At 40.7% G+C, this 10,905-nt stretch overlaps 1 protein-coding gene and 1 long non-coding RNA gene across 9 annotated transcripts in view; one reads left to right on the top strand and one right to left on the bottom strand.

The window, feature by feature from the left end:
- Positions 1-219: 219 nt before the first annotated feature.
- LOC108517423 (uncharacterized) lies at positions 220-8,343 on the bottom strand. Of its 2 annotated transcripts, XR_001882101.1 has the most exons (4): positions 8,251-8,343; positions 2,529-2,625; positions 2,266-2,366; positions 220-2,075 (listed from the first exon to the last, which is right to left on the bottom strand). It is a non-coding gene; the product is annotated as an uncharacterized LOC108517423 (long non-coding RNA). The 2 variants fall into 2 exon arrangements; XR_001882100.1 differs by having other exon boundaries at positions 2,266-2,625.
- Positions 8,334-10,905, top strand: part of UMPS (uridine monophosphate synthetase) — a 35,336-nt gene continuing 32,764 nt past the window's right edge. For 6 of the 7 annotated variants that reach the window (XR_001882099.1, XR_001882095.1, XR_001882097.1 and 3 more), the window contains exon 1: positions 8,381-8,589. Coding sequence is in view for 1 of the 7 variants with exons in the window: in XM_017855328.1 (XP_017710817.1) it covers positions 8,434-8,589 (156 nt within the window). In the remaining 6 variants the exon portion in view is untranslated. Of the gene's footprint in view, positions 8,590-10,905 lie in introns of all 7 variants that reach the window. The other variant, XM_017855328.1, reaches the window with a different exon arrangement.

Raw genomic sequence — 10,905 nt, 5'->3', positions numbered from 1 at the left:
TCAGTAAACATACCTTCATTATGGTATACAGCATAAAAGAGGAAAGCCTGAGCCGGGCTCGGTGACTCATGCCTGTTAGCTGGGCGTGGTGGCAAGCACCCCTAATCCCAGTGACTTAGGAGGCTGAGGCAGGATAATCGCTTGAAACCAGAAGGCGGAGGTTGCCGTGAGCCAAAATTGCGCCACTGCACTCTAGCCTGGGCAATAAGAGCAAAACTCCGTCTCAAAAAAAAAAAAAAAAAAAAAGAGAGGAAAGCCTGGCCCATAGGGTTTGTCAAACTGTAGGCTCTGAGGATTGCCAATATCCATAAATTCCAGCTTGGCAAGTTCTGTTCTGTCCACTGTGTATGACCTGAATCAAGATCCCCCTGTTGAGCCATTCTGAGTTTTTATAACAAGTTGAGTTTCTTCTTGAGAAGGCCAGGGCCCAGGACAATGGTGTACAGACCACGGCAGGTGGGAGGCAAGGATGGTATTGTTGAAATTATGTTATGGGGGCAGTTGACAGAATGTTAGACCTCAAGCTTTCGTATCAGCTTTTACAACAGAGTTGGGAGGATCCAGATCCAGATGTGGGGTTACATGGAATTCCCCCAAGTACACATATTTGGGAAGTGAGAAGACAGGAAAAGAGGGACCTGGGAAAAGTAGGATGATTTTGTTAACTGGAGCCAAGGTACAATCATTAGACCAGAATGAACTTAATAGAGGCCCCAAGAGAAAGGGGGTATATTTTATATAGTTTGATAACGGAGGGAAACTAACAGGGAGGCTCCCTGTCTGCAAAGCTCCTGTTCCCTCCCAACAGAGATAAGACAACCAGAGAGTAGTCTTGGTTCACGAATTCTCCACAGCAAGTTGGAAATAACAAGGAATCCCAGACGATGAGCCTGGGGAATGTACTTTAAGTTGCTCTGAGGGCAACTGTGGTTAGGGAAGAAGGATCAGGGGCCACTCTTGTTCCTGTTTTGGTGGAGAGATTTATTACTTGGTAGTAGAGAAGAGAGGAGAGAGGAGAAAATAGTCCACTTCTATCATAATGATGGTAGTTCACAGTGGGAGTGGAAATAGGAAAAACAAACAATGGTCAAGGTCACAAGTTTCTTGTTTGGCTTATATTCATTGCATAGGGTTTTGAGCTTTTTGTTTTGTTTTGTAAGGGTGGGATAAAGAATGAAAAGATCAGGGACAACCCATAATAACTTTTAAGAAGTATTAATATAATGATTTCCTACATCTTTACATTTGTTTCAAATTAAATAGATATATATCCACTTATAGCTGAATGTGGTAAAATTTTTAAGAAAAAAATGGTAATGTTGGAGATATCCTTCAGGTCTCTCTCAGCCATAAACAGTGTAAGGGGGAGTCGAGGAAGCAGAGGAGAAAGCTAGCTTCACTGCTTTGTGGTCCACAAAGCCTTTATAAATAGTAGTGCCTTTCAGAGGGGAGGATGGGAGATAAAGAAGTTCCTTGCATTTAGATTTACTGATATTGCAGCATTTTTTCTTTACTTTAAAATATCTTGTAAATGAAAACATCTGAATATAGGGGTGGGACCAGGAATGTTTGAGTTTCAATCTCAGCTATTCCTGATTCATCTTTTCTTACAGAAAGTCTTTGTTTTTTCTTCCCCAAATGGGAGTTGGGCGATGGGGAAGGAGGGAGGACATTAATCTTACAGGAATGTTGAGAAATAACCTTGGTTGGGACATCTATAAAACACTTTGATTTTTTTTAAAGTGCTACACACTGCCAGTGCTAAGAATTTTATTGATAGTAACTTTGAACATTCCAGGTTTTCAATATTCACGTCTTTAGATACCATTTATAAACTCATGAGATTAAATTCTGTAAATTGCTTTCAGTTCGAAGTATCAGGTGCTCTTTGTCTAAATGTTATTTGGTCTTAGCCTATAATTTTGATCATTTAAGAGCTTGTCTACCGAAAAGGGTTCAGAGAGCTGATGAAGTCTTATGTCCATAAGCCGTTTTCTCCAGTATTTCTTATGGCAGATGCGAAGAGTAAAAAGGCCTCGAAAGCAACTGCTACCTTCCTTCTCAAGCTTTGTGCTCTGGAAAAACGGACAGAGAAGAACCCAACAACCACTTTCTTCACTTGGGAGGGCAGAAGTGAGAAGAAAACATCTTCTCATATCACAATTTATTTTTCACAGTCTCACAGGAATCTAAGAGGCAAATTAAATGCACAGGCAAATTAAATGCATAGAAATGAATGGGACTGTTCATTTTCGGAGAACAAACCTTGAATCTTTTTTTTTTAGGTGGTTAGGTCTTTCAGGAGTTGCTATCCCATAACCTCCATGATTAGAGCCCACGAGTCAGGCGTTACTTTTTTCTTGCCTCTGTGGAAGAGCATGGCAATTTAGATTTGTGAAAATACGAGGGAGCAAATATGATATAAACTAAATTTTGCATTAACTAAAACTTTGTCCCATGCATTTAATAGAGGAGGAAATAATTTGGTACGTAAGAGGTCTTCGTAGTAGGGCAAAGTTCAAACTCACCATATCCTTATTCAGTGTGGTCAACGAATTGTGCTGGATGAGTTTTGAGGAACGTACACCTTCTTCCTTTCTCTCCTGGGTCGCACCTCTACGGAGTCTGGGTTAGACAAACGCAATATGTGACCTTTCAGTGAATTTATTTATGAAACTGCACCTTGATTTTTCTTCACTATTTAAAGCCTAGGGATGATTTGAGGATGAATGATTAAACCCAGGGTGGGCTTAGAGATGATAGAGCTCACACACGCTCCATCAAGAAAAGGAAAGCTACTATGTTAATATTTATTTTCTAAAAATAGTAAGGCTCTCAGTTGTTTCATTAATTCTAAAGGGTTAAAAGGGCTGAATTTTGTTTATAGCACTAAATGTTTTAGTAGGAAATTTACTCACATAAAAAATTTATGCAGAAGTAGTAGAACACAGATTATCGTAAGAACATATTTTCTTTGAAAAGCATTTCTTCCTCATTTTCAATAAATATAAAGAAGTTAGAGGAGAGGGAAAGCAATCACTCAAAGACAACTTTTCATCTTTGAGGGACATTATGATAAGCCTGAAATTAATACGCACAGGCTATTGCATTTTTCTGTGAGAATTGTGCCCCTTTGCTGTGAGATTCTAAAATGTGTTCAGATTTAGTTTTTATTCAAATGATCAAGATAACGGATTAGTTAGATAACTGCTATTTCAGATAGTGGGGTTAGCTGAGAAAAGGGAGCATGGTAGAAGAAATGCAAATAACAATTCTTGGAATGCCAAGCCCTGAGGCTTAGTTTAACCAAGCTAATTTGTTGGCCCAGGGATGGCCAGCATAGGAGTTTCCATCAATACCTGACTTCCATCAAGAACTGAATCCATGTTCTGGAGTATTACAGAGACTGTTACTATGACCTCAAAGACTGTGGCTACGAATCTGAAGTTAACAAAACATACATCTTCTCTTACTAACTTAAGCCATATCCGTCATCACTCTGTTTGATTTTTCTGACCCTGGTGCTTTTACTTCTGTTTCTGCCAAACTTCAGCCTACTCTATGGGGAAGGTGAGTAAAACTATTAGTTAGAACAAATATGAAGACTGTGAAAAAAACTAAACATACTCTTCAGAATGAGATCCTGTTCAGAGAACAGTAGTGATCAAAGTGCAAACTGTTGGAAAATACGGATATATGTACATCTGTACATGTATATAGTGTATAATATGTATGTATATGTTATTGCTCATATGCAGAAATCTATCCATTTGCAGACAGCCCAGGTGGGTCAATTTTTCTATTGGAAAACCATTTAGGGCCATTCAAAACCATTAGGGCTAATTTGTGGAGATGAATTCTACTCATTCTGGAATTAATTTGCTATCTTTTGACATCCACAAAGCCAAACTAACAAAGTGTGAAACATAAAGGGGCCATCATTTCGGTTATTCTGTTTATCTGGACTTATAACTGTCTTTATATTTGAACTATTAATAGTCAATTTGCGAACCGTATTGGCATCTCTTGGTTTTGAGTGACCCCTGCCCCCCCAAGTCTTTTGCAAATTTGGAGTGGGCTTCACTGGCCATTCAGACAAAGGGCCTTATTCCTAAGTGGACAGGTTTCCCCATAGGGACCATCACACATATACATATAAGTACATACTTCCATCAGGCTTGTAACAATTGGTTTAAAATCACTCCACAGTATTGATAAATAGCTCTATATTTTCAAGGTGCAGAAGAATTCCACAGCCTTAATTATTTCAGTGTCTTGCTGGTCTGCCTTAAGTGTATTTTCTGGGTTTTTGGTTGTTTTATTATTTTTAAATTTTTCTGCTGTTGTTCATTTTGTATGCACACAATGTCGTTTTGTAAAGGTAGGTTGTAAATATTTTATTTGTAAGTCAAAATCACTCATGTGTAATGTTGTAAAGTGATGACCTGCTGTCTTGTTACTGCTACAGTAAATGTTATAAGTTATGGATGATTGCAGTGAGCTGAGATCTGGCCACTGCACTCCAGCCCGGGGGACAGAGCGAGACTCCGTCTCAAAAAAAAAAAAAAAAAAAAAAAAAAAAAGTTATGGATGAAACTTCAAAATGTACATCTCACATGTTATGCATTCCTATAAATATACTATACTAAAGATACTATATGGTCGTCTCTTTTTTCCTAATTAAACCTTTGTTCAAAGAAAAGAGTAATTTTTTTTTCTTTCTCCAAATATACAAAAGACTTTGAAAAGGTAAAAATATCACATGATTATTACAACACTTTAGGCCCAGGATTTTAGAAAGAAAGCAACAATTTTGTGCCCTAGAGTATTCTAAGGCATTTACCCAAAAATGCCAAGGAAACCTCAGGGCCAGGTGCGGTGGCTAGCACCTGTAAATCCCAACACTTTGAAAGGCCAAAGTGGAAGGATCTCTTGAGCCCAGGAGTTCGACACCAGCCTGGACAAAATAAGGAGACACCCACCTCCCCTCAACCCCCGCATATTAAAAAATTGTTTTAAAAAAATTAACTGAGTGTGTTGGTGCATGCCTGTGGTCCCATCTACTTGGGAGGCTGAGGTGGAAGGATCATCTGAACCCGGGAGGTAGAAGCTACAATGAGCTGTGATTATCCTACCTCTCTCTAGCCTGGGCAACAAAGTGAGACCCTATCTCAAAAAAAAAAAAAAAAAAAAAAAAAAAAAAAAAAGCCTCGGGTGGTTGTTAATTTCATACTGGTATTTCAGGTGATAATGTCAGAATGTTTGGAAGGTATTTTCGTCTGGATTTCACAAGTTTATACATCCTGGTGTGGACTCCAGCAATCTGGGTTAGCCTATGCAGATATGATCAGGCTTTGAAAGTTTAAACGTGCCACCCAAGTGCAGATGAAGCTGATTCATGGTATACAGTCAATTAGCCAGAGTGTTAAAGTGTTTTGATTAGCTTACTTTGCCAAGAAAAACAAAAAGAAGTTTTAACATTTGTCTTCTATTTTCATCAAGATGCTATTGCATTTATTTGTAATGAGAAACACTTGTCAAAAGCATGGGCTCTTCACATTGGCTCGTCAGCACAATCTCCTCAGAAAATATAAATAATAAAGAATATTAGAAATGAAGTCAGAATCAGGTTTATGAATTAAAATCATAAGCCCCTTATGGGCTTTTTTTTTTTTTAGATCTAGAATTTGTATGTATTTTAGCACCTATATAGCTTATGAAGCCCATTGGTAATTAATTTTTCATTTAATCCCAACAAATTCTTATGAAGTAACTTATTTTACTTGGATTAGAGACAACTGAGTCACAGAATCTAGGTGGTTGTTCAAGGTTACTGAGACTGGAAGATAACTTTTTTTTTTTTTTGAGACAGGGTCTCACTCTCACTCAGGCTGGAGTGCAGTGGCATGATCACAGCTCACCGTAGCCTCAACCTCCCAGGCTCAAGTGATCCTCCTGCCTCAGCCTCCCCAGTAGCTGGGACCACAAGCGTGTGCCATGATGTCTGGCTAATTTGTTTTATTTTTTGAAGACACAGAGTCTTGCCATGTTGCCCAGGCTGATCTCAAACTCCTGGGCTTCCCGTCTCTGCCTCCCAAAGTGTTGGGATTGCAGACATGAGCCACTGACCTGGCCCTAGAAGATAACTTAAAATGAATGTATATGTGTGTGTTTCAGTGTGTCTGAGTCTGTGTAGCGTAGGTCAAACAATAATAAATAATTAAATAACAGTACCTCAGCCTGTATTTTTTTGAGGGGGAGTGGTTGAGAGGAATCACCAACATAGTTAAGGAATATTAGCAAAAGCCCTAATACAAATGATAATCAGAACCCCACAAGCTCAGTCTAAAATAGATATCAGAGTAGAATATAGAAGGGATTCAGTGAGCAATATAGAGCTAGGTCCATGAAAATGCTCTAAATTGAACTATTGCCTGAAGTTTTACATTCATGGAAACTCTTTAGGATAAATACCTAAAACAGTAAGAGTAAATATTGGTTAAACTCAAGATTCTTTACCCAGCCTAAGTAAATGAAATGGAGAACACAAAATGAATTGGTACAATCTATGTCCTCCTCTGTTTTTGTTTGTTTGTTTGTTGTTGTTGTTGAGATGGAGTCTCACTGTTGCCCAAGCTGGAGTGTAGTGGCATGATCTTGGCTCACTGCAACCCCAGGTTTAAGCAATTCTCCTGCCTCAGCCTCCCAAGTAGCTGGGACTACAGGCACGTGCTACTATGCCTGGCTAATTTTTGTATTTTTTGGTAGAGATGGGGTTTCACCATGTTGACCGGGCTGGTCTCAAACTCCCGACCTCAGGTGATCCACTTTCCTTGGCCTCCCAAAGTACTGGGATTACAGGCATGAGCCACCACGCTCAGCCCCACCAACTTTTTATCAAGTGTTTTTTAGTAAACTATCTCATTGAATCTTAATAGTGATCTTTGGAGAAAGTTAATATATTATCTTCATTCTATTTTTTAGAAAATTGAGACTCATATAGCTCAAAATGCATTGCCAAAGATCACTCAGCCAGTAAGTAGAATGGGACTAAAATCCAAATGTTTTGGTTTGAAACTTCATGTTCTTTGTAGTGCACAATACTGCCATGCCTTATCTGTCCCTCTTTTTAAAAAAAGCATTTGTTATAGTTGACACATGATAATTATACACATTTATTGGGTACATAGTGCTATTTCAACACACACAATGTACAGTGATCAAATCAGAGTAATTCATATATTCCTCACCTTAAATATTTATCATTTCTTTGTGTTGGGAACATTCAAACTCCCTCTTCTAGCTATTTGAAAATACGTAGTAAATTATTATTGATTACAGTCACCCTACAGTGCTATAGAATACTAGGACTTATCCCTCCTAACTAGCTGTAATTTGTATCCTTTAACCACCTCCTATCCTTCCCAGCCTCTAGTAATTACTATTCTACTCTCTACCTCCATGAGGTGAACTTTTTTAGCTTCTGCATATGAGCGAGAACATTTGGTATTTATCTTTCTGTTCCTGGTTTGTTTCACATAACATAATGTCCTTCAGGTTCATCCACCTTGCCACAAATCACAAAGTTTCATTCTTTATGTGAATTTAAGGGTTATTTCCCTTAAGCAAGAAGAAAGTATTGCCTTATATACACAATGGAGAAGAGATTTATTTGTAAAGATTATTTCTTAGGTTATTTATCTACGGGATTTATTTGTAAAGACCAAATATGTTTGGATTTTCAGATTGTCTAGCAATATTATCCTCCTGGATAACCCTGATACCAATCAATTCACCATCTTCTAACTCTCGTCCCTCCCTCCCTAACTTGTTCTACACCTATTACCTAAGCATTCGAGATACGCCAAAGGAAATAAAAAAGTACTCCTTCAGGAAGCCCAGTACAGACAAAAGAGGTAATGAATACTGTAATGATCTAAGTGCTGTCAGGTACTAGATGCTATTAAGTTAATAAAAGAATTGAGTAAAGGTCCCTGTCTTTGAGAACTTATATTCTATTTGGAGAAACATGGGGGGAAATCGTGGCTAATAACTAGCAAATATAACATGCTAGGCCAAGGAGTAGAGATAATTAAGAGAACTAGTCGAGAAGGCACTGGTTATTAAAAAATGGACAGGATTTATGAAAACTCTCATGAAAGGTTGGACTTCATGATCCTACAGTCAATCTAGCTGTTCTGGGCTTATGAACCCCGGCGACCCCATCCAGAAACCAGGAGAAGCACAAACCGGCGCCAGATTCGCTACCACCTGCCCGACCCTTCAGTCCGGGGAAACCCAGAAGTGGGAGCAGCAAGCTCTGGAAGCTGCAGACGAGGCAGGCGGAAGAGGCGGGGCTTCGCGGGCTACGTCATCGGGGCGCCGGAGGCCCGCTGCGCCTGGCGGTTTGAAGCAAACAGGCAGCGCGCGACAATGGCGGCAGCTGGTGCAGTTTTGGGGCCATTGGTGACGGGTCTGTACGACGTGCAGGCTTTCAAGTTTGGGGACTTCGTGCTCAAGAGCGGACTCTCCTCCCCCATCTACATCGATCTTCGGGGCATCGTGTCTCGACCGCGTCTTCTGAGTCAGGTGCTAGCCCAGGAAGGGGAAGGACAGGGCTTGGTGGCGGGAAAGAGGACCAGGAAATGGAAGAGGGTGTCAGGAGTTGGGCCGTGAGTGAGAGCAAAAGAGCCAAGCAGGCAGTCCAACCCTACTCTTGGTCTGGGGAGTAAGCATAAGAAGCACAGAGGCCAGGGGTTGTTGGACTCTTTGAGAGTCGTCTGTTCTTTCACCCACAGGCTTAGACACGTGTTTTGCAAAAGTCGGGAAACCCAGTTTGGAACCCTGTCTGGCACTGAAGCACACTTGAATGAATTCTGTGTATTTAACTCTAAGAAGATTAGACTTGAGGCCGGGCGTGGTGTCTCATGACTGTAATACCAGCATTTTGGGAGGCCTAAGTGGGCGGATCAACTGAGCCCCAGGAGTTCCAGACCCCGTCTCTACAAAAAATTAGCTGGGTGTGGTGGCGCACGCCTGGTACGCTGAGGGGGGAGGATCACCTGAGCCTGGGAGGTGAAGGCTGCAGTGAACTGTCATTGTGCCACTGCACTCCAGCCTGGGCAACAGTGAGACCCTTCCTCAAAAAACAAACAGACCGGGAAAACGTAGGTGGGCAGATAATTCAGCAGCTGGGAAAATACTTGTGAGAAAAGAAAAATAGAACAACCTGAACCCTGTGATGTATACAAAATTTATCAGAGCCTAGAGAGACTTCAGCCATGCTCCCCCATGCAGCCCTGGGGACAATTATCTATTTATTTTTTAGAGGGGGTCTCTCTTATGTCACCATGGCTGGAGTGCAGCTCTGTGATCATAGCTCACTGCAGCCTGGAACTCCTGGGCTTAAGAGATCTTCCTGCCTCCGGTGAGCACAGAGGCTCATGCCTGTAGTTCTAACTCTTTGGGAGGCTGAGGGGATGGATCACTTAAGGTCTGTAGTTTGAGACCAGCCTGGCCAACATGGTGAAACCCCGCCTCTACTGATAATGCAAAAATTAGCCGGGTGTGGTGGTGCGCACCTGTAATCCCAGCTACTCAGGAGGCTGAGGCAGGAGAATCAGGAGGTTGCAGTTAGCCGAGATTGAGCCACTGCACTCCAGCCTGGGCAACAGAGGGAGACTGTCTCAAAAAAAAAAAAAAAGAGAGAGAGAGAGAGATCCTGTTACCTCAACCTCTGAGTAACTAGAACTAAAGGCGTGTGCCATCATGCCCACCAAATTAAAAAAATTTTTTTTTGTAAAGAGGAGGTCTCGCCATACTGCCCAGGCGCATCTCGAACTCCTGGCCTCAAAAGATCCTCCCGCCTTGGCGGCCTCCCAAGTAGCTGGGACTACAAATGCCTGGTGCCACCACTGGGCTACCTCATGTTATTTCAATGCAAATTCGTGGTGAACATAGGAACTGCCCCTTCTTTTGCTTTAAAAATCCACTTGTAACTACTGTAATCGAAGCCTATGGTCAGGGCAACTTAAGTTTATGCTTCGGGTTGCACTCCTCGAAATTGGCACACATTTGTGTTCTACTTGTATTAATTTTGCCTCAGCCTCTTCCTTTTAGGTCCACACTTGGAAGGGCTGTTTGGAAAGGGGAGTTGAATTTTGCACTGTGCGGCCAGAAGCACTAATTAAGACCAGAAGGTGGACATATTGGGAAAGCAGGTTTTTAGTCAATATAAGGAAAATGTTTATACAAATTAGAGGTTTCTAATACAGTGCTTCTAAACTTTGAGTATATATGAATTACCTGGGAATTTTGTTAAAATACAGAATCCAGTTCTGTAGCTCTGAGACTGGACCTGAGGTTGTGCATTTCTAACAAGGTTCCAGCTGAAACTGCAGACCACACTGAGTAGAGGGCCATAAATATGTTTTCCAATAGAGTTTGCTACTTGCCACTAGTTACTATTGAGCATTATGAATTTTTAAGTTTAAATAGTCATATATGACCAGTGGCTGTCATTTTGGACTGCTCAGATGGAGGACATTTCCATCATTGCAGAAAGTTCTATCTAGAAGACATGTAAGTTTCCTCAGCCCACTTAAGGGTTTATGTTCACTAGGGACCACTTTGTGTGGTTATTGTAAAAAGTATTAAGGTAGCTTGGACTATTAAGGTTATGGTACTTTGGACTATTAACTTCTCACCATCCAGAATCTTGCTATGGTGTATCTCAGCGGTGTGGAGAATTACTAAGGATTTTCTAGGGAAAAATTGATTTATTTTAATAAGCCAGCTGATAAATGACAGAAAAGGTTTTTTGATAACTAGATCATGGTGTGTGTGTGTGTGTATGTATGTATGTATATGTATTTTGGTGATTAATTGGTGAGGAGTTCAGGACAT

Source organism: Rhinopithecus bieti, unplaced genomic scaffold (assembly GCF_001698545.2).
Source record: "Rhinopithecus bieti isolate Rb0 unplaced genomic scaffold, ASM169854v2 scaffold_39586, whole genome shotgun sequence".
Lineage (NCBI taxonomy): Eukaryota > Metazoa > Chordata > Mammalia > Primates > Cercopithecidae > Rhinopithecus > Rhinopithecus bieti.
Note: the sequence above shows the minus strand (reverse complement) of the source record. Positions and strands in the feature narration are given on the sequence as shown.